The sequence below is a fragment of the Prinia subflava genome, chromosome Z (assembly GCF_021018805.1).
Source record: "Prinia subflava isolate CZ2003 ecotype Zambia chromosome Z, Cam_Psub_1.2, whole genome shotgun sequence".
Taxonomy (NCBI): domain Eukaryota; kingdom Metazoa; phylum Chordata; class Aves; order Passeriformes; family Cisticolidae; genus Prinia; species Prinia subflava.
The window spans coordinates 80,128,827-80,156,687 of record NC_086283.1 but is presented as its reverse complement, the minus strand read 5'-3'; the positions used below and the strand labels follow the sequence as shown (position 1 = coordinate 80,156,687).

Here is a 27,861-nt window from a genome sequence, read left to right as displayed (position 1 = left end):
CTTTCCACAGCACTTTCTAGAGCCAGAACAAAAAACACAGTACGCTTTTCTGTCTTTCAGTTGCAGCCACTTGAAGTTCTGATGAAAACTGGGAGGGTGAAAAATAGGGCTGAATATTTCCAGAAACTGTCCAAGGGCTTTGCTCAGATTTTGAGGCACCTTTAGCTATGACAGACTAGTGTGTCCTCAAGAATTTAGATAACTCACAAGTTTGTCTCATTTCAAGGCTTGCTTGGCAAGATACTACTAAGTTTAAAGATGCCTCCAAAGTGGTTGAGACAACTGGAAGTTCAAGGGTACTGATGGAAATAGCCTGTCCCAACCTAGGGCTTGCTGCCCTGCCCTTGTAACCTAAATTCTTTCTCCTTGCACTTCAATGTTATTACAAAAAATGCTAATCTTCCCTGTATACCCTACCTACATGGAAAGAGTACATATACACTGGAAAAATTTCTCTGCAGGAAAAAATTTCTCTGTACTTGTGGATCATGCATCTTAGTATTTCTGGACACCAAGACAAAGGAATCAGCATTTCCTCCTCTTTTTCAGTGCACCACTGGTATATGCTGCCTTTGTCTTTCAGCATCCAGTTTACAGCCCTTGCACTAGTTACATACAAATGCCACCCTCTATGATTCCCAAATCAAATGGATGTTAAAAGCAGAAAGCTGCTAGCAGCTAAATTAACAGTACATAATTAGTCTCATGCATAAACCACTTAAAAAAGTACAGGGCACTTGGTGTCAAGATTAGACAATTAACTTTGTCAGAGCACAGGAGAATGCACTGAAACACTTACATTTGCACCGATGTATAAAGTCTGCAATTCTCACTGGGACTCATGTGAGTAAATACTCTAGGTCAAAGCCTTGACAGCCTTATTTAGATTTTGCTCACTTAGTGCAGGGTCTGCTCAAGTAAAGACCACATATAATCCAAAGAAAGACTTCAGTTTGGCTCTGTGTTTTGACAGCCTATAAAAGACCGGCTGGAGCATAAGCAGGATCAGCAAAAGTAAGACCTTCCTCATACACAACTCTGTCTGAAACCAGTGCTGTTTTACATGCTAGCCAAAACATGGCTGTTCACTGCAGCACATTCTGCAGTGCCCCAGACAGCCAAGATTTAAAAACATCCAAGATTTAAAAACATCCAAAACTGAGAAAGGGTTTCAGCCAATTCCCTTTATGGTGGGATGTGGTGTCAACAGAGTAATCCATCAGCAATTCATATCTGTGACCAAATGGGCTTTTTCCCTGGGGAGTGGCAGGCCCAGGGAGATTAGCACCTGTCTCTCTTCTGTTTATCACTGGCAGGTGCTTAACTGAAGCAAGATATCTGCTCTGCTATAGTGAACAAAGCTCCCAAAAGATAAGATGGATGTGCTGGGCCACTAAACTAATGCTTGGTCAGGAAACAGAGCAAATGAGTCTGTTTATCAAAGGTGGCTTTGTGAGCTGATAGGAGGAACATGGTAATTCATTAATATGAGGAGTATTCAGAGTCGATGAACAGTTACTAGGAGAAAGCCTTCTGCAGCACAAACAAAAGAAATTTACCGGTCCCTCCTGGGGTCCTTGGTGACGGTACAACATAAGGAGCAGGCTGGCACAAGTCGGCTCTGTTCAAGGTAATCCCTGGTCTGAAAGATTAGGTGATGCCAGGGCAGAAGCCTCTCTGGTCTGGAGGCTGTCTGGCCACATTCATGCAGCACCTTTGCTGACAAGCTTCCCCAGATGGAACAGCTTGTAGCTTAACTCCATCAGCTGGGTACAGCAAATAGTAAATCAGCATTTGCAAGTAGAACATATAGGTTTCATCTGGCCATGTAAAAGGCAGAAGAGGATATGGCTATAAGCATAAGTAATGAAAGAGGAAAAATATTCCCCCCTTTCAGTTTTGCTGAAATGGTATCTAGACATCTGTAGGAACATGTTTCTTCTCTTTAAATTACTGAGCAAATAGACACAAAACAGCACAAAAGTTGCACTCATTCAGCCTGAAGCAGAAGTTTAGAACTGTGGTGCTGCTTCTTGTGACACTGAAGTCTCCAAATCATCAGGATTCAAAGACTTTGTGAAAATATTAACTTACAAACACTGAAAAACTTGCCTGATATGAGAATGGAAATGTCTGTCAAAAGGCCTCACCCAAAATGTTGATGTCTTATATTTTGTAGAAAATATTAAATGTAGTAAAAGAAGAGTGTGTCATTTGTTGTTTCCAGTTAAGGAAAAATAGTTCCTTGTGAATTTGTTTAGTGTAAATAAGCTCTCTATTTGTCTTTAATAAATTCATACATTATTAGAAAATCCTTTATACAAGGAGACCCACTGAGCTATATCATCTCATTTTAAAAGATATCCTGTTGGTGGAAAACAAAGCAGCCACCTGCAAAGGCCTAGTGCTCAAAAGGATTTAAATAAACACACACAGATAATTAGATCAGTTAACCTTGCAAATTAAAACAAGCACATTACATTATCTCCAGTTTATCCTAAAAGAAAATATGAAGTTACCTCAGATAAATAGTTTAATAAAGACAGTGAAGAGCTTATAACAAGCTGCATAATGCTATATCTTCTAAGTATGTGGGTTAATAGGATGAAAACCTACTTTCTGACTAGCTTCATTTGGAAGACCTGGCTACTCCTTTGCCTGGGACCAGGGGATAAATTCACCAACCATGCTGTCAGAACAGTTTCACCTAACATCACTCAGCAGCCTTGGCCCTTGGGTCACTCTCCATTAAGGGAAAAGATGGGATGGCTGGCCACACTCAAGTACTATTCTGCAATGGCTGTAAGAAGAAAACCAAATATTTTAACTTCATTAAGCTGAAGTTAAGGAAGATGAAATGCAACCATGATCACAAGGTACCACCAGGGCTGGCCAGAAAAACATTACTCCATTTAATGCACATTTCAAGGCTATGAAGCTTATTTCTCCCTCTGAAGAGAGAACTGATATTTTAGAGAGGAGAGATGTCACTGTGTATTATCCAGTGATTAGATGTAATTTTAAAGGAGAATTCTCTACCAGTTTCTCTACCAGTTTACTTACTGATTTCATGTAAAGGAAGATGTCATCAAAAGAGGATAAAGGGAACTTGGTCAAATTATTGTTCTGCATCTGAGACACCATCCCAGTAAGAAATATACGAAAAGAAACATTGTTCCAGAAAACATTTTAGTGCTTTCCAGGAGAATAACTTTTTTTGCTAATTTTTCTATCATGTCTGTTCATTAAATTTGGCAGTGTCTTGTGTTTTAAACAAGGAAGGATGCAGCCACAATTTTAATAGTGAACTTGACTGCACTACAAATCCTGCACACAGGGAGTTCTCAGCACAGGCCAGTTGCTCCTCACTGCTGGAAGATGATAGGTGTTGGTCTTGCAGTCAGGAGCTGCTGCTATTTTGGCAGTGCTGTCACTTCTGTGGATGATACCTGTTTCCATAACCAAAACTGCTAACTTCTCAAAAATGTTTGGTGAAAATCTGCTCTTAATGACAGTTTTAAGGCTTTTCTGGTTTTGTTTTATATATATGTATGTATATATAAAAAGAGTTGCAGTGAATGCTATTCATGCACCAGTGACAAACAGGTCTGTTGGCTATAACAGTGCCAATTTTTTTTTTCCTCAGTTTTGACACCAAATCACAACTCTTGAAGATTCAGAAACAAGACCCTATGTGAGGGTAGTTCAGAGATCTAGAGAGATATAAGGTGATGCCCCAAACAAAATAAATTAAGAAATTTAGAGTGAGCACTTGCTGCTGTATCGCCTAATCTGATGTGCTGTGTCATGTGGGTCACAGAGGTTTTTTAAAGATATTGCAAGCCCTAGCAGAAATTGGTACCTACACAAGTAGACTCTATAGAAGTAAACTGAAAACTGAATGGACATAGGGCTAAACTGATTTTGTGTGTTCAGAGTACATTTAAGTTGCGCACCAAGCGTAAACCAGAATCCCAGTTTTTTCTTCTGCCTCGTTTCTGTACACAAAATGAATTTTCTCAGTCAAGGCTTGATTACCCACTGCCCTTGGTTACCAAATCATTCTGGTTAGCCCAGAAAACAAGCCCAAATTTGTATCTGCTGCTCTGCAGACAAATCCCCTGGGCTAGCACAGGAGAAGGTCATGGCATTGGGAGTGCATCACTTAATGCCACAAGCTGTACTATGCAGCCCTGCAAATAAACCCTGTAAGTAAACACAAGGTTTGGGTAGCAAGGCTATCTCTTTTGCACTTTGCACTTCTTAACTTCAACATTAAGAAGAATAGAGAACAAAGGAGAAAAACAAGAAAATGGAACAGCAAAATAAACAAAACAGAACAAACAAACAACAATAAAAGAAAAACACCAATAAAAAACCCAAAACAAACCAAAACAAAAGGCCAAAAACCCAAAGCAAACCAAAAAAGAGGGAAAATAATCTGGATGCTTCAGTGCTACTGAACAGTTCTTCCCTCATCTATTTTACACCCCCGGCTTTCTGCTGCAGGTCCAACACACTTGAGTTTCATTTCAGAAAGTGAAGCTGCTAAGCAGCTACCAAATGACCTTTGGCTCTTGGATGAGTATTTATGGCAGGCAACACATACATCAACAACAACAAAAAGTTTCCCCAGTAACGAAAATGTTTCTGCCAGCAATGGATCTTTTACAAGCTTGCAAGATGTATCAAAAGGCTAATAATCAGATTAAAATCACATCAAACTATGTTGGAAAGTCAAGGTGAAGGCCTTTGGATTGTTCTCATGAATAGCCCTATCCAGACCTACCAGGTGATGATAAATTCAGGTTTTTGCTTGGTTGGTGTTTTTAAAATTTATTTTAAGGGCTTACAGTTTTTAAAAGCCAAGAGGTGGGAAAACAGTTGGTGTTTTAGCAGTTCTTGCCAGCATCTGACAATAGTGAAATGGTTAAGGAAAAAAATGAAATCTCTCCTCTGCAGGGGGAGCGGGTGACTGGGCAATAAATATGTGATCTTTCTATGCCACTTGGCAAAAGAGTTCAGGAGCTTTGACTTCCTTTTATGGGTGAAAGCCCAAGACTCAGAGATTCGAAATAATTTGCCCAATATAATCTATATTTCTAATAGTTAACCTGGTAAAAATTTGAAACCTCAAGTCCCATGCTGTGGTTGGCATTTCCTCTCAGGATCACTGGAAGCTGAATTAGTGGATGGGTGTTCTGTTTCTATTTACTGCAGGACAAGAATGGTCAGCTTTATTTTGCCAAGCACAAGAAGAAACGCTGAAGTCCCGGTGCTTTATTTACATTCCTCTGGAGTGCTTTCCTGAAATTCTGGCTTGAATATTTTCTTTCCAGATACACAGCATCCTGTGTATAGGTGCCTGAAATAAATACTATGTCCACATTGCTCCCTGCCTTTTCCTCCCCACTGAAGGCCACTTGGGAAATACAGCCAAGCACAGACAAAAGAAACAATGTCATCTGTCAAGGTGAGCTATTAGGTGTTGGACCTAGAATTCAAAGTGTTAATAACTTCTCTGGAGATGCAAAGAATAGTGATCCAGGAATGTGTGGTACCAAAGGTAAGCAGCTTCCAGCCAGACTGGCTACAGATGAGGATCTGAGCTATAAAGCCTTACCCAGCTCATGACAGCAGTGCCACAGTCACCTGGGAACCTCTGCACTACAGGGAGGCAGTCATCTTGCTTTCAGACTCAGATTAATCAGGTTCGTACAAATCAGCAATTCAAATAACTTCAACCACCCAGCTGATTGTTCTCAAAGACAGTTTGGGAACATTTGGGTAGGACTGAAAATGGGCAATAATCTCCTTCACCCTGTCCACTCTGCTTTCTAGAGGAGAACCAGCCATACCATGTAAGATCATGCATGATGTCTCTCTACACTATAAAACATCAAAGAACCATGGGAAAAGAACAGTGAGAATACACTCAGGAAATGGTAGGATGGCCTTGGATTCCTATAAGGATGCCTACATGCTAACCTAAAATACCAAATCCCAGGGAGAAAGTTTTTGAGATGGGGAAGGGTTAATATCTGGATAAGTGGCTGAGATCAGCGAGCTCACAAAAACACTGCAATACCAGAATATTGCTCCCACTTTAGCTTCATCTAAAAGTCAAATCACATGACTGCATTTTCCAGTTTAACTTGCACGTCTGCCACTACCAAGCCAGCCTCTGAGAATTGTATTCTCCTACTCACTGCACAACTCCCACTAGCTTCCCAGTATAAGAAAAACAACATCCTTGGAAATAAAAGAGCTCTACCATCAGCTTACTAAGCCCTGTTCCACCTTCTCCCACACATACTGGGAATGGACATAATGGATAGTTCACATGAAAAGAAAGGTTTATCGTCTCCTTGACTTAGCTCTACTTTCTGGGAATCCAGATGAAGATTTTTCACTGGTTCCAACTGAGAGCAGAACAAAACAGATACTGAACACATATATAAGAAAACTCTACCCACACACTGACAGAAAACCAATCAACTTCATCCCTTCCCCCAGTACTAACTCGGGTTCTCTGCACTGAAATGAGTCATTTGTAATTGACTAATTCGCAGAGAGAGAGATCAAAACCAGCAACAGACAAAGCCTGAAGAGCCTCCTCATTGTCTTTCCTTTGGAATAGTAAAACTGTGCTTTAGTTCCAACTTCAGAAAGCCTCTAGTTTTTCCACACGCCTAAACTGTGGACTCCCAGGATGACATCAAATAAACACCAGTGGGGCTTCACCACACGGAGAGGCAACCTCTCTCAGACACGTGAGCGCCGGCTGCGGAGGCACCGGTGAGTCAGCAGCAGGCAGAAATGCACACACAGGCCATATGCTACTGGATGTCTCATCCTCCTGTAGTAGATCCCACAGGCTCCAACGTGTTCCTGCTGCTCCCTGCCTAACCCAGAGAGAAGTAGTCCCCCAGATCACTGCGTTTGTGCCCAAGGTGGGCATAGAGATTGAGTCACCTGGAGGCCTGGCTGGATGCCTAAAGAGCCAAATGGTTCACACAGCCCAGCACCCTGAGCTTCATGAAGGAAATTGGCAACTAGTAAGATGCCTCAGCAGCCTCAGCTGTCCAGAGCAGTTGTCCTGGAAAGATTTGCTTGTGGTAATGAATAAGGGTGTAGAGAAAAGTTGTCAGTGCCTCCTGCCCTTTGTGCTGAGCTGGTCCACTCATTCTAGGTCGTAATCTAGAGCGCTTTATGTAACAGGATTTTACCAATCTCTTCGTGTTAGTGTCTTCCCCTTCCTCACTGAGAATTGTTTCAGACCCTCTTGTTTTTTTTTGTTTAGCAAGGGTCCTCCTTTTCTTTTAAATCATTTTAAGATCATTCTTTGGGTTATTTTTCATAAATTTAAATCTTAATGAGAATTACACCAGTATTTTCATTTAAATGAAGCTGTTTTCATTATATGAAATTGCTTCAGTGTACTTTTGAAGGATGTTTATGTAATGCTCATTTTCACAGAGAATCTGAAAAACTACGAATGCATTCCTTTCAAAAAAAGTAAAATTTTAACTCCATTTAACCATTCCATATTTCCCATAAAACAGTTTTCCTAGGTTTCCTTTGAAATTTATTTCTTTGAGAGTAGGCAAGGAGATGAAATTATGATCCAGAGGGGGAGAGTCGCACTTGGAGTGGATTTGAAAATTCGTTAGATTTTCAATGAACTTGTTGGAGTTCACATCAAATCTCTTTATGCCTCCATATATTACTCATATTTCCTTATATTAGAGTGCATATGTACACATTATGATTTTTTTTGTGTAACCATTTCCTGCCTTGTGGAGGTTTGAAATTTCACTCCAGTTTGTGAATTCATAATAATTTTGCCTTTGGTAGTGGTGTGTTTGTTTGTTTGTTTGTGTTTGTTTTTGTTTTGTATTGTGGTTTTTTGTTTTGTTTTCTTATCATGCATCTGAGTTACCGTCAGCTCTCTGTAATGACCATCAGGGATATTTCTTTGGGAAGGAAACGTAGACATTACTTAACTTTGTGAGGAAAGAATTTGAAGGAATTAACTGTGGGAGAGAAAGGCACACTGCATCTCACTTGAGTATGTGGTAATTAGAGGACTTTCTCTCCTGATTGTCTCATCCAAACCAATACACAAAGAAACTCTTCATGGGGAAAGGAGCACCTCCTCTATTCAAACAAGACAGAAATTTCACTCTATTCCAGCAAGGAAATTAACAGCTATTTACCCTGCACGAACTCCAGAAGAGAGGCCATTGAGGCAAGCTAGCAAGTGTGTGATCCCATAATGGGTAATCACAGGCTCATGTGGGGTTCTGTTCTTGCTTCCTGACAAACAGTTTTTCAGAGCATATCATCTACATTTTTCATATCTTCTGAGGACCTGTGAGCCAGCTACTTGTACCCTAAGAAGAGTGGATGTTCAAAATTAGAGAAGAAATACCAACTAGGAATGAAACTAAGAATCTCCCGGCAAATAAACAGACCCTGATGAAGTGGGCATCAAGGGAGGATTTCTAATTTTCTTCTTGAAAGCAATATGTTTCATCTGTATGCCACTTATAAGTAAGTGCTTTTTTTTTCCATCTCTGTGATTCAGGATGAAGCAGAAGAGCTCCAAACCCAGAAACATTATGAGTAAACAGTAACATCCCTGAACTTAATTATTAAGAAGAGCTTTCTACTGATTGATTTTTTAATAATAAAATGCGAATTATGGAGTACGAGGATTGTTTGTTCAGAAATATTAATCAGCAATTATTTTCCCTAGCAAAAATATAGATTTTTCTTCCATTAATGTGGAGAGGAGTGTTACTTACTGTTTACATTCCTTACTTTTCCATTTTTCTGACTGTATAGAAAGTGGCAAAGAAAATATGTATTTGGGATTTTTTTCCAAGGTTCAAGCAGAATTGTCTCTTGAAAATAATTTAAAAGGGATTCTTATAAAATGGTCTGAAAAATAAAACACAACAAACCCTAAGTTGTGCAACAAAGAGTGTTCTCAGAGTACTGGAAACTAAAGTGAACTTCTGTAAAGGGGATTTGCAAAATTAGTATTTGCATTCAATTTTCAGCATGTACGTCACTTAAATTTTCAGAGAGCTTTTCAGAAGCCCCAAGAGATAGAATACAAAAGATACAAGCTAGTCAGAAAACTGTACATTAATAGTTATATTTTCACTTCATCTCCCTTGAAGGTTTTCTTGAAGTTGTATGAAGACAGGACTCATAGGAAATAGTTGCCCATAGTAACTAGTATCCTGTATTGAAACCCATTTATCCAACTTTCAAAACACACTCTCGACCCACCTGGCACTTCAAACATTAGAAGTTGTATTGAAGGGATATTTGAATGAGAAAAACCTTTTTGGGAAGTGAGGACCACAAAATATTATAAAATACCATCAGAATGACATAAGAAACACTCAGGCAAGTGTCTCAGTCCTCTCTCTTTCTTGCTTTTTACATTAGATACATTCATCCTTCGTTAAAGATCTCTGTTCTGCTACTTAATACAACAAATAAAGCATGCAGCATGGGAATAGTAAGTCTCTCCCCAAAGTTTCAAGAAAACCCTTCTCCCTTTCCTTGCAGGCAAACTGAGTGGGTTTTTTTTCCCCATCCCCCTCCCCCTCTATCTGAAGAACTGGGGGAAGGGCAGGAGATCTTTCCTTATGAAATCAAAAGCTACCTTTGAATCAAGTCTGATAGGCTGCTGAAAATTCAACACAGAAATGTGTTTCTGTCAGTGAAAGACCTTGTTTGTTACCGTAAGGATTGTATGCAGCACGTTGTTTGATCCTGAGAGGACTTTGATCTATGCTAGCACCTAAAATATAGCAAAGGATGTCACTAGGCTTTGGAAAAAGGAGGAAAAGGAGAGACAGGAAGGGAGGGAAAGTGCAGGTGTGTGGTGCCAAAGCAGGTGACACTGAATTATTGATGTGTTGGTCATTGTACAGAGGAGAGCCGGGTCTTAACTTTCTGGGGGGGACTAGATTTCACTGTCTATCCCAGAAAATATTATTCAGGGACAGAAAAGGTCCAGTGGAGGACATCAGAGCAACTTTGGGTGTTAAATTCAGAGCAAATAATTCCTTAACCTACATAACCTATCTTCTAAGCCTTTTGTGAGATATGAGAGAAATGAAATCAGTCTCCCCTCCTTGTTTCCCGTTGTCTCACCAGAACTGGAAGAGGTTTGACTGAGGTTCAGTGTTGAAAGTACTCTTGACCACTACAAATGTGCTGATAAACAAAATGATGATTATACAAAGGAGTCCTGAGCCACCACACTGCTTTGGGTGATGATCCAGAACTATCAGGGCAAGATGTATGAGGCAATTAAGGCCAAGGACCATCTCTAGATGTGAGCAGGTCAGAGGTGGGTGCAGGTCTTTGATAGCACATGAATTTTCCTGGTCTCTGATAACACATGAATTTTCCTGGACAGCGTAGAGATGTAGCAGGAAATCTCATTGTTAAGACAAAGCAGATAGAACATTTTTTACATACAAGTATCTGATGTTTGTGCACCTGTGAGCATCATGGGAGACCCAAAGGAAAAAACACTGAAAGGACCATCTCTTTCATACACCAGTGTGTGATTCCTTCATCTCCAGGACACTGTTCATTCACAAAAACCACCCAAATATATACCTTGTGCTTAAAAATAACAAGAAGAACTTAAACTCCCTTAAACAAAAGCACTTTTTTTCCCTGCAAATCTCACCCATAAAAGTGGAGAGAAGACATATGATCAAGGAAGACAATGGATGTTCCATTTTTCTGTGTGCTCATTGATACTGAAGGAACTTGGAGGAGTTTTGCTCCCTGCTAGCCATCTCCCCTTTCTGTGCCCTTTGGTGAGATGTGGCGGAATATGATAGGCATCTTGTATTATGTCTTGGAGAGAGGCAGAGGGGACAGAAGTGAGGAATACTTAATACAATGCAGAGGTTCACTGCAGTGACAATAGTCTCTATTATTCTTGACATGACCCTAATGCAAGCACAGGGCTGTTTGTAGGATGCCTCTTTTCATCGGCAAGTGTATCTGACCCAAATTTTATTACAGATGTCAAATACAGTATGGACAAGTACAGCATGAGTCTAAGAGAAATTCTCCTTTCTTAAAAAAAATATAAAAATAAAGCACTAGTAAGAATGTCACTCTTTCCTTATTTATTTTCAGGTCAATCATGAGAAAAAGAAGAGAGGCAACCCACTTCTGAAAGGTAAGAATCATCCTGAGCCATCAACATATATTGGAAGAAAGCTTTTCCCTCCCAACCGTTATCATCCTTTGTAAGTATCACAGGAGTGTCTAGGACACCTTAGTCAAAAGCAAGAGTTGTCACTGCTAAGCACTGTACACAAACACAGATGCATATGAAAGGAAATATACTTTTCTGGAGGACTCTAAATGTCTACCAAAGAGACAACAATGGGGGATCGTTAATTAACTCCATTTCATAGTTAGGATATCAAGGCAAAGGTGGGTTCCTTTTTAGGAAGGCAAGTATAGGCAAGTATTGAACCTAGAGTTTGGAAATCCTGGTTCTAGTTCAGCCCTCAAAACTGCTCTTTATTTTAGGTATTTTCTCTCTTCACTTTCTCACAGCCTCACTTCCCCACCTCAGGGAGGACAAAGGAGACCAGTTTTTACAGAGACAATTGAGGAGCTGCCAACATATTAATGAACCCTGAGGTTGTGGGCAGAAAACTCCATCTGAATGCCTGGTCCCCTCTCATCATTGCATGTCAAAAACCTATACATTCATCTTAAAATCATCCAGGTCTGGTATTCTGCCTCAATGAACCACACTAAAATATTCATCCACTCAAAAAAGTCCTTAGCAATTCCAGAAAATTACATTACAATTTCTACAAAAATAGGGAGAGGAAGAGAAAATAAAGGAAGCATGTGTGCAAATATCTTCAAATAGCGAAGGATCAGGTGAATAGGACATTTAGCTGAGGAAGGCAGAGAAAAGACAGTGTCTGTTCACTTTTTAGTTTGAATTAGGTAACGTAGGGATTTGTATCAGAGAAACTACGTATGTCAAGCAAATGTCATGCCTGCCTGTTTGGGTTGATTTCTGCTTTTCTGGCTGTCCTGGTTTAGGGGAAAAGTGTCAAAAAGTGTCACCTTAGGACAGTGGCCTTTTCATCTGAGCAAGATTTTTCTACCAGATCCAAAATCCAGTCTTCATATAAATGCGTGATCAAATCCACTATGATCTCTCAAATGAAAAGACCTCAAATTGACATTTTCTAGAAAAAATACTTTCATTAAAATAATAATACTAAAAAATAATAAAAAATATTCACCTCACAAGCAAATAAGCCCCTCCACCAACCCTAAACCAAACAACCAAAAAATCGTAACACCCTAGCAAAGGTCTTATGCATTATCAAGAACTGTGCCTAGGCAAAAAGGAGAAGTCAGATCATAAGATGACAGAGTCTAGTGGACTCTGTCTCAGTCAATACAGCAGTACTGATTTTCTCTAGATATGCAGAATTGGTATATAAGCACAACATTTGGTGATGAGATAGACTTCTTAAGGAAAAATCAGAGTTTGGAGTTTTATTTGTTTCAGTCAAAGGAGAAAAGTTATGAAAAGTTCATTCTGGAAATTTGTCTTTCCTCACAGGTTGAGAAACAATTTTCTCAATTTTCAATTGGAAAATGAAAATTTTCAATGGAAAAACTTACATATATGGTAACTCACACTCCAGGTTCAAACACTAAATTCTGGTTTTAACAACTGGATGAACAGGTGAGTTTAAATTTGCGTAATAGATATTATGGTCTCCATGGCTTTGGATTTTTGTGTGTCATTGACATGGCTACAGTTTCAGAAACTAAGCCCACTCACAGAAAAATGGTTCTCTTTAAGGGGAACAAGAAAAATAATGGAGAAAGGTTCTGTAAAACTGGTAGTGGACACAAAGGAAAGGAATAGATGTGCGAATAGTTGGGAGTAGTTGTACACAGATGTGGTCTGTGACTGGATGGTTGTGCAGGCTCTAAATGCTGAATGGTGTTTGTTGTTAACTGTTGTTTTAACTTTAATTTTATTGAACCAAAGGCTCCATGACTAGAGTCAATGGAGAAAATGTTTCAACTACTTGGTTTTAAACAAGTTTTTCTTGGGAGTTGTTTTGTGTGTGTTAAGTGAGTGTATATTGATGTGTACATGGGATATCAGAAAGACAGTGATGAATACCTAAACATATTTCTAGGAGAAAAAGAATCTGTGATGTTGTAAATGCTTTTATTTTACTCCACCCCCCCCCTTTTTTTTTTTTTAACATTGTTGAGCTCACTTGATACAATTCTGATTTTATCCAAGTTGACTTAAGTGCTTTAAAAATGAAGTACGGAAAAAGGATCATTCACTTCGATTAAAAGGACATTAGGCTAGGTTTCAAAAAGCCACAAGGTAGCATATCATCTTAGTCAAAGTTCAAGGTTAGAGCCGGTATTAAAAAGCAAGGCAAGTGAAATCAAGAGTGTTGCCGTTAAACTTGGCTCTCATATTGGTGTCGGCTTCTGTTCAGAATTCTCTTGGCCTCTGGACAAGATACTGCAATTCAATAACAGCTAGCAGAGACTTTCTAGGACTCTCAAGGATGTTTTCTGAGTTTCAACTGGAGAGACCTCCAGTGGCTCTGATCTGTATCATCAGGCCACCACGGAAAGGTGCAAGACTTCAAGCGACATCTCAGGAGCAGTCCTGGCTGGGCTATGAATAACCGTAATAACAACGATTATAAAGAGCGTTTGCACATCAGTGCGTAAGAATGAGGAGCAAAGAGGATAAATGTGACTCTTAATCTTCAGCTATCTGCATGGGAAAGTATGATTAATAACTACAGAGGCTTAACATAACCTCCTCAGATAACGAGTGAGGTGGCCTTCTCCAAGCCCTGATTATCCTCTTCTAATGGGCTTCATATATTGTGTAAACTAATAACCAAGGCCTAAGCATTGCACACTCCAGGGTCTGCAGGAAAAAAACATTGGGCCCAAATGTGATTAAGTTGGTGAGAATTGCCCAGCAACACAGTGTGCTCTGCTTGAGCAGACCGGGGGACCGGGAGGAGGGAACAAGAAGTAATGTATCCTGCAAAGAAATGAAGCAGAAAGTAGAAGCAATCTGCCTTTAACGTCAATATGCTTGTATAAATCCCTTGCCTTTCAACCAGGATTGCTATGAGTTTTCAGCTGGATTTGGTGGAAAGGTGGGGCACAGCCACAAGGTGTTAATACCAAGAAAGAGAGGAACCTGTAATGAGGAGATCTGATTGCAGTGCTGTTCAGAAAGTCAGTAACAATGCCAGATCGGGAGGCTAACTCAAGTTGTCAGTCAGTGTTTCAGTGCTGGAGAGTGAAGAGGCACTCCGACAAAGCTGGATTCCCTAAAGTGAGCAAGTTCAACATCATAGCCCTGGTCCATGGAAAAAAAAAAAATTGAAAAAATAGGAAAAAAAATGACCTTCCAGCTCCCTTGGCTGTATCTCTAAAGTGCAAGCACAGCTGAAGGGGCTCAGCTTTATAGAGCATCTAAAGAAAGAGAACAAGATTCTCATTTGAACTGCACTGATGTAAAGAAGCTTAAACTCTGCAAGAGCACATGGAGTTACTCTGAATTTACATCCAGCCAACAAGAGTACTGAATGACAGCCTCTCCTCACCGAGAAATGTAATTCTTAGCTGCACAATGAATATCACATTAGATTATCCAAACTGAAATAATTGTAAATACTCGATTTATCTGGAACCATTTGTGCTGTCTTCTTAATTGTTGCACTTCACTCAACAAATACAATGAAATTAGTTTGGACAGGCTCACTTTAGAAGCATTATCATTGTGCTGTGGCAGGTTGGGTTCAGAGTACTGGTGGAAAAGGTTTAAGGGTTAACTGACTAAAAAGTGAAAGAGCAACACATAGCAATATTCATAAATTTGGGATCTCCACTGGGACATGAGACACTTTCTTTGAAGGGTATCATTTCTGTTCCCTTTGTAGTGTATCCACATTTGTAGAGCCTGTACTGTGGCTTCTGAAAAAAACCCACACAAAGCCCTCAAATATCAGCATATTCTCAGGCTCCCCTCAGAAGCTCTGTGCTTGTTGAATGCTATCAACACATGCCCAACTTCCCCAGGAGCGTCTCAGCCTCTCCTCTCCCAGGTGAAAGAGTGTCACGTCAAGTAAGGTGAAGATGCAGTGGTACAAAAAACAACAAGGTGGGAGCAGCAGGCTGCTGCCAACAAAACAGGTACCCTGAAAGGTTCAAAAGATTCACCCCTTGTACATGCCACTCCCTTCCCCTGTGCAGGATAAACACAGAAATCAATCCCCAGTCACTCCTCAGTTGCTTTGAGGAAGAACAGACAAGAGCAACACAGCATGTACAACCTTCTCCTGGCTGCCTTGTTTCTCTTGGGCAACATGAATATACACTGAAAATCTTACACACACTAAGCCTCATGATTTCAAGAGACATCAAGTTTAGGACAAGCCAACTCTGCAATCTATGTACATGAGGCCTCACAAAACGTGGAAATGTTCAGTAAGCTGAGTCTCTGCCTTTGTCTGGAGAAAATGAGTGCTCTCCCAGGCAGAAGTAGTTGAGAAGCATGGTGTTCCTCCTCAGCAGCTGTAATCTCAACTCATTTCACCAAGCATTACAAGAACACAGCGTAATGTTTCCAGTAAATCTACAAAGGAGATAAGAGATGGCAAGGACAGACATGCAGGATGAGACGGGATGTAGGAGAATAGGAGAAAATAATGCTTGGCCAGACAGCAGACATTAGGGTGACTTCACTGAGAAAGGACACTACAAAATAACCTAAAAGACAGGAGCAACACCTCAGATGTTTACCAAGGAAGATATTGACAGTAAGCTAGCCATAAATAAAAATACTAAGAAAAACTGATTCCAGTTTTACCACCTTGAAAACAAAGTGCTCTTCCACTGATCAAAGCTGTAAATGAAATCAGAAAGTCATGCCAGCATGTCTTATCAGTTACACATTTACCGTGCAAAGTCAATATAGTGGCATAGAAATTACTGAACCATTCTAAGAACAAGAGAAAAATAAATTTTCTCCATCTGTTTGAAGGAACAACCTGAGCTTGGAATGGATTAGTTATAGCTGGACAAAACTTGCTCTGCCAAAACCTGCCTACAAAGCCAGCGATCAAAACACTTCATTTTTTGCAACATATCAAAAAAAAAAAATGCACTAGAAAGTTGCAGAGGATTTTAGGGTAATAGTTTGCCATACCTAAGGCGAAAGTAAGAGAACAACTTTATTCTAGAACCATAGTATTCATTTGGTGCTGAAAATGAATGGATAGCAAGGTCAAAAAATGTTAAGGATATCAAAGAAATTTGGAGGCACATATTTTTACAAGAAATTGTATTTTACCAAACTTTTTTTTTTAAGGAGTGACATGGTGGGAAAGGGGAAAGGAAGGAAAAGTATGGGACACAAGATACAAGAAGTTTCCATTAAAGAGAAAAATGGGAAATGCACATTTCTTGTTTGAAAAATAGGTTAAGCTTAATTTTGTCCTTGTTTCCTTACAGAAACTAATCAGAGAGATTTGACATTGCTGGGAACCTGCCAAGTGCAGCAGTTCATACATGCGGTGCCACTGTAAGTCTCTCACTGCAGCTACTCAACAGAGCAAAATCCCTTCAGATACCTGCTTGCCTCAGCTGATAGTGCAATCTCATGGTCAGTCACTCCCCACCACCTTCTCCCTGCCAGAGACAGAGCGCAGCAGAAGGGAAACACGGGAGCTAAATGGGTTACATCACATCAAGTCCTATCAGAAGTTATCCATAAGTGGAGAGACGGGACGGTTTCTGCCCAAAAGCTCAGATAGTCCTTTAAAAGATGTCCTTAAACAACAGTTTTAAGTTTAATGCACACAAATCATGCTCTTAGATTACTGTTGAAGGAAACACAGCCTTTTTTTTTTAAGGATCTGCAGCCAGTGGATGGATTTCACATGGTAAGGCTGGCATGCTGTCTACTCTGCAATTGAAATGTTTTCAACAAGCATAGATGTTCTTAACCTACATAGCATAAGTAGCGCTACCAGAAATAATATTTCAGGCAAGATTCAAGTCCTTACTCTAGAACTGCCCACCAGGAATTACAGTCATGGACTGCAATTACTCCACACCATTCAAGTCCATGTTTTCATCGCTATTATATAGAATATTTAAATTAAACTAGACCAAGACACAGGTCTGTGTGTTTCAAAGATAATGATTTTGGTGGCAGACATAGAAATCTGATCCATCACTCTTGTGCATGGTCTTCAACATTTATATTTAAAAAGAATATTTTACTGTCACTGAGTATCTGAAGGATTTTAAGGGATGTGTACACTGCATGAAAAACATCAGGCAGGTAGCTTGTACCAGGGCAGGCTATGAGTAGTACTGCTGGTGAAGCTATGGTTTAGGTGGGCATGTCACCCCAGGGAGAAATCCAAATCACATAATTATACAGGATTTTCTACTAAGTGCTTTACTAGAAACTTACAGTGGCCTTAGAGATCACAACCAGCATAGACATTGGAGTGCAAACATGGGAAGTGGATGTTTATGGAAAGGTTAGCCTATGAACAATGACTCCTGGGCTAGGTAATGCCACAAACTATCACTGATATGACTGAAAACATGAAAAGGTAAAGGGTGCCTGTTCTCTTCCTCTGTCTCTGTGACTGGGAACGTGGGATGAGGAAAGAAGGTTTACTGCTTTCAAGTTATTCCTGGTTGTATGCCATCATTGCTGAATCAGTAGGGTGATGCAACTGGCAATCCAAATGCTTAGAGTTCATTAATACCTAATATTTAACACTGTTGAAACACCAAGACACCAACCATCTTCAATTCTTACAGTTTGTGGCTGGGACATCTCTCTGCCAGAAGGGGTGCAGGAGCTATTGAAGGCCCAGAAGGTGTCAGGGATGCTCAGTGTTTTGTGAGATCATGTATTCGCATGCAAAGATTCTTGGTAAAAATATGCTTCCCCATTTAGAGCTACGGTACTTTTCACGATGACATCATTTCAGCAGTGACAAATATAGCTGAGTTTGCTCTTTCCTATGCCATATAAATCCCTTGACCTCAATCAGATCGTTGCTGATTTACACTTGTGTAAATGAAGTCAGAATCCAGCCCATGATATTCACAAATGTAGGCCAGAGTAAGCATTACTCACAGACAAGAGACAACCCTTCAGAGGAAGGAAAAAAGATCATTTTCATGCAAATATCCTTAATAATAAGGAACAAGAGTTGGAAATAAGAGTATGAATGAAATGCAATCAAGAACTGCTCTGAGATCAGATTTGCTTCTAACTTTATGATGCTGCATCAGCTGCTCTTAAAGCAGCTTAAGCCCAAAATTTGACCTACCTGAAACTTGTTATATATAATTTTTCATCAGGGATCTGTGAGCTAACTCAGTCGCTCGGCTTGGCTTTGAAGGTAGCTGGAGGTGCTCAGCTACTTGCAGGGTCTAAAAAAATTTGATTGCTCTGTTCTATCAAAATGGAAACTTTTTTTCCCTGATATCCAGCTTTGCCCTCAAATCGTTGCACATTATCTATTTATTTATGCATAAACAGTGGCATTATGGTTTGGAGAATAGAGGTTCTTTGATGGGAGGTAAGCTTGACTAGCCTATGGGAGTTTACTGCTATGCATGTAAATGAGGACACACATACAAATATGCAGAACAGACAAGTGAAAATATACAGCATCTCTTTAAAATGAAATACTTTGATTGCTCCAATCACAAGAAGTTGTAAAACTACCCTGAAGAATTAACAGCCTCAGTACATGCTAACTACATCCATCATAAATTCGTCTTTAGTTTCTGTTATCATATCACTGTCTCTTGGGACCCCCAGTCCTGTCATCATTTGCCCTTTATAATTTATTCAGCTTGTACTTGCCTGAATCCTTTCTACTTATCATTCATCTTTACAGTTGTACATAAAATTAGATTGATCCTCCTATGGCAGACATGTCAGAGAGAAAAGTTGTCATTGAATAACACATAAAGCAAATGAAGGTCCAGCAAAAGCTTTTGTTGAATAACTTGGAAATCATCCTCTGAGATCCAAAAGGCATCAAATTAAAAAGACAAGACAATGCTACCATTATAACTTACTTTTTTCCACATCATTTTTCAATTGCCACCAAATCTCAGGCATGACTGGAATGCTATTTTCCCATTTTGCATCTCAGGCTGAGTGTGGTTTGCTACCACAAAGGTAATGAGTTCACCAGTCTCAGCTGAGATAACAGTGTGCATCCAACAAGCTGATTCTGTCAGGATGCTGGCACTGTGTTCTTTCTCTGCAAAGCTCTTTGGACTGGGTAGCAGAGAGAGAGTTTACTTTGTATTCTAAAGGCTGCCTTATAGGGATACAGAAGCCAATCTTTAACTAGTGAAATGGAACTTTAATGTTTACCAAGCAGATAGGACCCAGGTGTTTCATCTCATCTGGTGAACAGAACAGCACTGTCAAACTACAGGGGTTTTTAGCAAATAGAAAGTGCACATAGCTTCCTCTCCTCTGCCCTGCTTTATCCAAAGCAAGATCCAAAAGTACTTTTACTGGCTGGTCACTCAGAAGGAGAAAACAAGGTGTAAAAAAAAAAAAAAAAAATCACTTTAAGCATGACATTGACATCCAAAGATCTTAAAGGGAGAATTTCTGGAGCATTTCTGAAGGACTGATTTTTTTTTCTGTTTTTCTTCTTTCTTTTTTTTTTTTTTTTCCAAGTCTCTTACCTCAAATCTGGTTTTATTCCTTTTCATCTTCATTTTTAACCTCAGAAAACAGACATGTTTCTCCCAAGGGAACAATTAAATGTGTTTTCTTTCAAAATCTAAAGGGCATGGTGAGCAGGCTCTGTGTTCAGCAGGCTACTTTAATCAATGGAATCCATCCAGCCTTCCACTGCTGACCAAATTGCAATTTACATCAGTAGAGAAAAACTTCTGAAATGGGAAGTTATGGGAATATAATACCATTTTTGGCACAACACAGCATGCAGGGTGATATGTGGTTTAATGGTTTTCTAACAAGCTTTTGGAAAAAGCTTTGAAATGTTAAAAAAAAAAAAAAGACAATAAAACAATAAAATTTCAAGGCCTGCTTAAACAGAAAAATCCATGCTATACATGGAGGACTTCTGAGGTCCACATGACTCTTATGTCTCATTTAAGACTTATTATATGGATTTAAGAGAGACCAAACCTTGCAAGGTACTGTCCGTCCTCTGCCCTATGCTCAAGTGTCTTTTCTCACATGTACATAAAAATTCAAGTCAGATAAGGCCAGTAATATTAGAAAAACCTTTTTTTTTAATTAAAAGAAACAAATAAACAAACAAAAACCTCCAACAAAACAAACAGAAACAAAAAAACAGAAAAAACCAAACTGTAGGCAAATGTAATTAGATGGTGGTTTTTTTTCTTTAAAAAATTGGTTTAATATGAGTTTTATGAGCTCACCTGTCTTCTAATGTTAAAGATGCATATTTTTGCATACGATGAATAAAACAGAATGCATTTTTTCTGGATGGCAAGAAGAGACAAAGAATATCAGAACAGTTAGGGAGAAAACTAATTATGTTACACACTGAGAAATTTAGCATACCAGTAGTACCACTCTCTTTCAAGAGGAATAGATACAGTAAGAAAGCCCAGACTATTTCCCAGACTGAACAGCCCTGTAGATTGCTGAGGTTAACAGTTTCGTACATACTTAATTTCGTAGTTATTCTTTGCAAGTCTTACAGGAAGGTTTTAACATTATGCAAAGTGACAGTGCCTCCAACCAAGTATACATGGACTGTTCTCTCCCGTTGCCTGAGAGAGCCACAAAGAACTAGGGGAAGAAAAATGCTGCTGTGCTTATCACACAAGAGCTCAGTTTATTTGTGCTATAAATAAAAGTAGATCTTGATAGCGTAATTACATTTCTCAGCATTATCCTCTGCCATTCACTTGAGAAAGAAAAAAGAAAGGGGGAAAAAGTTCGCTTCAGTATAATTTGTAATCAAAATGACTACACTTAAAACATAATTTTATTTCACTGATTTCATTTCCTGTGGAGCTTTGTGGGGCAAATAGATAATATTATACAAAATCTGCAGGCAGGTTATTCTCCCATACATTGCACTGTCGTTGTCTAGATCACTTTCCCCCCCTTGCCTTGCTTTCCTCGGGACCACGGCCTGTGGGTTTGATATTGCATTTTATCATTGTGGGATATATCAGTATCAGAAATCCCAGGGGTGACTCAACTTTTACTTTCTCTAATTTCTCACTCCTGCTCCCCAAATTACTCTCCCTTGCCTTAATTCACTTTTTATAATGCAAGGGTTTTTTTAAAAAAAGGTGGTTTCCCACTATGAAGGATTAGCGCAGATTATGGTGAACAGTGTTAATTATAGGTGAGGAAAAAGAATAGTGCATCTCTCCAATCTGTTCTTGATTTCCCCCGTGTCTGTCTGTCTGGTAATAAGCCTCCTTTAATCTGGCAGTCCCCTTGGTGAAATCAGCGCCATGGACAGCAATATTGATTGCTTCTGAGAAACCATCACAGCTGCTCAACCAAATTACCTTTGATATGTGACCTTTAATGTAATTACTGCAACATCAAAGCATTTCTATAAATTATTAAAGAACTAATATACTTCATCATCCAGCCACTCTATTATATTTAAAATAAACAATCACAAGTAAACACTAGAATTTGAATTGTCCAACAATCACAAAGTGTTCTTTACACATCCATACACACTGTGTTACATTAACCTTCCATTGTAGGCAAAACAATTTCAAACTCTCCAAAAGAACTTAATTTACTCATTCAGATAAAGAAGATGCAACTGATAGTTTTATGTTTTACATTCCATTCTAGTTGCTTCAAAATATCTATCATGATTTCTTCCCACCCAAAAACAAAGTGTCATAAAGACTTTATTAATCAACATATACCTGCTTGGAAGTCTTTTGATTATTCCACAAGATGAGTTTATGCCCTACATATAACATAGAAATATGTGAAACATATTTCTGTCACCTTACAAAGCACATCCAGAAAGTAATTACTGTAATATATGTGCATGTAGCCACTCCACTAAAAACAAAGTGATGCATAGCTGAGAGGCAAGGCATCTGAATCTGGACAAAACCTCGTCATGCCTCACCATTTCCATACATTACCATGTGAATATCATTAAAAATTACTGAGTTCTGTGTTTTATAATACAGAGAACACAAACAGCAATATTGCAAGTGCAAGAAAGTGTACAGTTTACTGGGAAATGGTAAAAAATGCCTTCATCTAGTACTATTTATTTTTACCTATACTGTGCCTGTTAATTGTTTTTGATGCCTCCTCAGTTGTGCTGTTTGTGTCACAGACAGGGGGAGTGTCAAGAGAAGATGTTATATACGTCTCATTTGTGAACTTGTGTGAATAAGGACTTAGACCCTTGACCTTAAAAGTGCCTCTTATTTTATGGTGATGAACTATGGTTGATATTTTTGGTGCATGTTATAAAGAACAGTCAGGTAAGTCATAAATAATTCTCTGCTACTCAGATAGGAACCATAAAACAGTATCCAGGCATGATACTTTATCAAGAGACAAGACTGGTTTCCTTAAATAAACTACAGTGACATCATTCAGAGGATGAGTTCAGAAACTTGGCAGAAAGCTTCATGAAGAGGGTTTGCTGGTAGAAAGTAAACCTTTATTCTGAGACAAACAGAACTGGAAATGAAAGGGAAAATCAGAGTCAGAACTCTAAGAAACCCGGTTGCTCTTTTAGATAGAGGATTCACTGTTTGCAATTCAATGAGATCCTGATGTGTTTCCTGAAAATGTATAACGAAACAAACAAACAAAAAAAAAAAGCCTTCTAGAGGCTGTGTGGCCAGTATGCAGTATATGTAACAGAAATTACACAAATGAAGGAAGAAACTACTTTCCCTGTAGTCTAGAATTAGTAGGTGCAGCCTTTGAAGGAAGTCTTGATCTTAAAGCAAAAGCTGGTTGAATTTTACCACTTTCGAAGAAAACAGGTTTGACTTTAAGAGTTTTCTGACTTGAAGTTTCTAACACAAAGAACTGTGAACCTATAAAGACCTTTGGAAAAAGTAAAATCCTAAATCATCACTTGCCATCCCTCTCCAACACCTGAGTCCTCAATCTCACTGACCCACTGTGTTCTTGAAGATATTATCATCATACAATTTCAGGATGAGATTTTAAACTCATATAGATGATAGAGTTCTATGTGCAAGTGAATGATCTAGCTCCTAATGAGAAGAGCAAACAGTCTCAGTGAAAAATCTTTAATTTCAAGTAGTCTTTTTTAAATACAACCTATTCATCACATCTCTAGTTTTGATAAATACATATTTTATTTCAAGAATATTTCAAAAATTTTCAGTGAAAATATTACCTGAAACATCCTTAATCAACATACTCTTTTTTTTTTTCCTTGATTCAGTTTTATCATTCAAGAAAGACAGAAGCAAAAAGAAAACATTGGGAGTGGAGGAAGAAAAACTTAACCTCTCCCCCCCCACCCCCCCCCCCCACGCCCCAAGACTTAAATTACTTTTAATCTGCTGCTAAGGAGTTTCTAAGGAAAAAAAAAAAAAAAAAACAAAACCACAAATTCAGAGGGAGCTGTCAGCTGACAGAAATATTTTTAGGCAATGAAGTATGTATATATTTCATAAGGTATGGCCTTTTAAGCAAAGATAGATGTAGATGAGCAAGTGCGTGGGCATCTCCATACTGGCAAGGTGGTTTAGAGATAGGTAAATAGACCCAGGATGATGGAAACAAGCAGAGCAGAACCAACACTTTCCTCAGAACACAGAGCAAGGGATGTGCCTTGTTCTGGAGGAAAGGTAGGTTATAGTTACACAGGAATCAATCATTGAACACTAGCTAATAAAGGCAGACTTCTTGATAGATTTCCTCTCAGTTTAGATGCATCCTGGAACCCTCAGAAGCCTGCTCGTAGTTATGTGATCACTGGCTCCTGGTCATTGTGAAATCATCCCCATTCCAGCTACAGGAGCACTTGGCTGCTCCCAGTTCGTGTACTCTGGCTGAATCTAAATAGTCTCTCTCCCTCCCCTGGGTAACCACTTAACTAGAAACCCATCCCAGCAGGGCAGGTCTTCCCCACACAATGCTGATTCTATTTTTAGTTCTGCTTGTGTTGTCTGAACCTTAGATCTTGCTCATGTGAATAATTTTCCTCATTATCTCGTGTGCATCTTTCCTCTCTCTCTTTTCTCCTTGTCTCACCGCCTTTCCAATCTGCTACAGCTGCTTGAATACTAAAGTAACTGAGTCAAACCACTTTGTCATCAGGAATATGTTTTCATTCTGTGATAACTCAATAATGCGATCTGTTTCTTGATTTCTTACTGCCAAACCTTGCTTCAGAGAAGAAAAGTAGTGAGAGGAAGCACCTGGTGGGGACTTCTAACATTTCATTGTAGTGGTCAGAATCCTAAAGCAGTTCCTCAGCTGAGTAAGACTGGCAGAATCCAGTCCACGACCAGCTGATTACTGTTTTCCTGACTCCCAATAAGGGCAAAAAGCTTTTAGTTTTGTGCGTGGAAACCGTTTGGGTGGGTTGGTGGTATCTTGATTTTATTAGCACAATGCAAATAGTGAATCATCCAAACAAACAGAGATTTTATGCTACCCAAATCTGAGATGAGAACACCATATGTAACCCATTTTAGATTTAAAAGAAAAAGTTATCAGTCTGGACTCACCCCCGGCAGTGTCTTCTGTTCATGCAGTGCGCTCTGGGCCTTTAGAGCAGACTCCCTTTCGCAGTATGTTAGGAAGGCACAGCCTGCAAAGAAAAAGAAAAACCTCAGTAACAGCACTATTTCACAGAAGATCCTTGTGAAATTAAGATGTAGAACAAACCACTTTCCTGTCATCATCCCATTCCCAGTAAATCAATCATAAAATTCTTTCCTTAGTGTGTCAGTAGAAAGAGTCAAGAAATGAAGCTATCATAGCTTCCTCTGAACCCCGCTGGAAAGTGAGCAACAGTGTACCTGTGAGTGCTTATTTTTCCTTCAACACATGCTTAGGTGTCAGTTACAGAAGGCTGCACAGGATTAGGGATCTCAAAGGTTCTACATGATGGCAGGGTGGGGTATGAGATCCCACTCCTGCTCCTGCAGTAGCACTGGGAACAAGCCCCTTGCTGCTGTATGCTGAAAGGTCTCACCCCTTCCTTCTGTACCAAGAACTGTAAGATAAGGGCATACAAGGACTTGGAACTTACTACTGCAGAGGAAATTTTCTATTGTTTAGCCTGACCTGCACCAAAAACTCCTTGCTCTTTTTGCATCACACCAGAAAGCCACCTCCCTGCACTGGCTGCTGCAAGGACTCACTGGCTTCCAGTCATAAACACAATCAGGCGAAAGCCCAAACAATCACTCCAAAAATATCCCTGACCCACAGATCACTTGAACTTCAGAGATACACCAATTGGTTACATCTCTGGTTCTTCCTAAAATTAATCTAGCAACTACAAACCCTAAAGCCTTGTCAAAGTAGGACCTTACTATGCTTTTGTTCCCCACCTCTATGCTTCCTTTCTGGTAAAACTTGTTGATGTTGAAATATCTTACTCCAGTTGTGTATCTGATGTGATCAGATTATTTCTTTTTACTGCAGTATACTGAAAACCTGCCAGTTTCTGCAGTAAAAAAACCTTACTTGTCATGCAGAAGACATTTTCTCTGAAATTACTACAGCTGAAGACATCCAGCTCCCTGAAATGGAGTTATAATATCTTTCAAGGCTCAGGCAGCATGTTCCTCAAACTGAGAATGTCTTTCAAGAGCAGCACAAGTTCAGAGAGACTACCAAAGAAGCAAACAAGTCCCTTAACCTCATCTTGATCCACCCACCCCCTCCCCAAGAATATATAAAGGTGAATAAATAGTAGACTGTAAACTTCTTTTCAGCTTTGATTGCCACTGTGAGCATTTTCTCCATGCAATGCCCACTGTTTTACCCAAAATGTTTCCTTAGACAATATTACTGAAGAAATACACAGTTTTACATGGTTTTAATACATTAGTACATACAAGAAAATGAGATTTTTTTCTATAAATTTACATTTTCTTTTTCTCAAAGATTGTCCTGTGGGAGTCACCCTACTTCTCTCACAATGAAGCTATGACACGGCATGAAAAATAAGAAAATGAATATTTTTTTCACTATTTATTATCCTGTATTACTTTCTGGAGGTCTTGTTACTTTCAGTTTGTTTAAGCCAATCACACTGTATTATGTCTCAATAATTGAGATTCAGATGCAGAAGGTGACAATCAAAAAAGGAGATTGAACACCATCAAAAGTTTGTGTACTTGGAATTATTGTGATTTGTTCTCCTCTAACTTTAAGTGGATGAGTTGTCAGTTAGTCTGTATCCACCAAAGAACAGGAAGAAATCGTAGCAGAGAGTTTACAGCTAGCAGAAGTAATGGATTGAAAAGGGTCCTTAAAAGTCACCCATAGCCTGATAATCTAATGGGAAACTATGCTTAAATTTAATTTCAGTGCTAAATCACAGGCTGAGAGCTCTGTTTACTAGACACAATAAGAAAGTCTCCCTTTAGCAGCAGACATGGAGCAGCTGATACAGTCTAATTAGGCACATCATAGCACACTGTTATAGAGATAAACTATGCAGTGTAAAGCTCTCATAATGATAGCTATATTTTTCTCCTCATTGTGATTGCCATGATGACAGTTCAGGGTAACAATGTCCTGCAGCTCCTACAGTACCATGACTGTAATTCAGGCAGAGTAAGCAGAAGACAACTCTTCTCTGAAGATAGAAATTTCTGCCCAAGAGCCACACTGTGTCTGTGTGTGGAGGCAAGTTCTCACCAGAGAGAAAGCTTCATTAAGTTCTCTCTGAACCTGTTGTCAAGAGTGGTAGAAGTACCAAACTCCCCAAAACAGTACTCAGAACACATCCAATTATCACTGATGTCATAAATATAGTGTTATGGACTAAAAGACTTTGAAATCTAAAAGAAATTTATTTTCTGATATGATCAGTCAAAAAACTCCTTCTGTTTTCCAGAGACAAAATGTACGCTCTGTGGAAGTGTTTATTTTTCCCTTTTCATTCATACATCATGCACAGGAATTACAGTCTGTCCCACACGTGTGGGTAAAAAGTAGTATCTTTAGGAAAAACAATATCTTGTTTATTTTAAGTAAGACTTGGTTGCTTAGAGACAATAAGGAGTTCCATCCCAGCAGTGGCCAAATGAAATAAAACAGAGATTAATGCTCATAGCAGGCCTTGGACCTGAACTTGAAATGGACGGTTCATGGGGATTTTTTGTCTTCCCTTTGCTTACCACAAGATTGGTCTCTAAGGCACATATACAACATTAGCCATCAGCTAAATTTTCAGAAACATGAAGCCTCTTATAAAACAATACGTATCTATTATTCCATCCTGCAAGATTTTCTGTATTTCATCTCCTTGTGCATTAGGATGAAAGGCAATATTCTTTCTTGCACCAAGCTGCCTGCCTCCTTGAAACATCCAAATTGATCTCTACTTTGTACTGGGATGTTTAATGGAATGGCAACTGTAAAACCTCTTTCAGTTGTTACTTTTCCTAGGCTACCTCTTTCAATGTGCCTCCATATGACCCCTCCATAGGGCTCTTCCTTCCTGGAGAATGTTTTTTAGAGAACACAACACT

At 39.2% G+C, this 27,861-nt stretch overlaps 1 protein-coding gene across 48 annotated transcripts in view; it reads right to left on the bottom strand.

Moving 5' to 3' along the window:
• Positions 1-27,861, bottom strand: part of CELF4 (CUGBP Elav-like family member 4) — a 676,060-nt gene that overhangs the window by 559,810 nt on the left and 88,389 nt on the right. For all 48 annotated transcript variants that reach the window (XM_063422567.1, XM_063422590.1, XM_063422542.1 and 45 more), the window contains exon 2: positions 24,877-24,959. In XM_063422567.1, the coding sequence (XP_063278637.1) occupies positions 24,877-24,959 (83 nt within the window). The remainder of the gene's footprint in view (positions 1-24,876; positions 24,960-27,861) is intronic.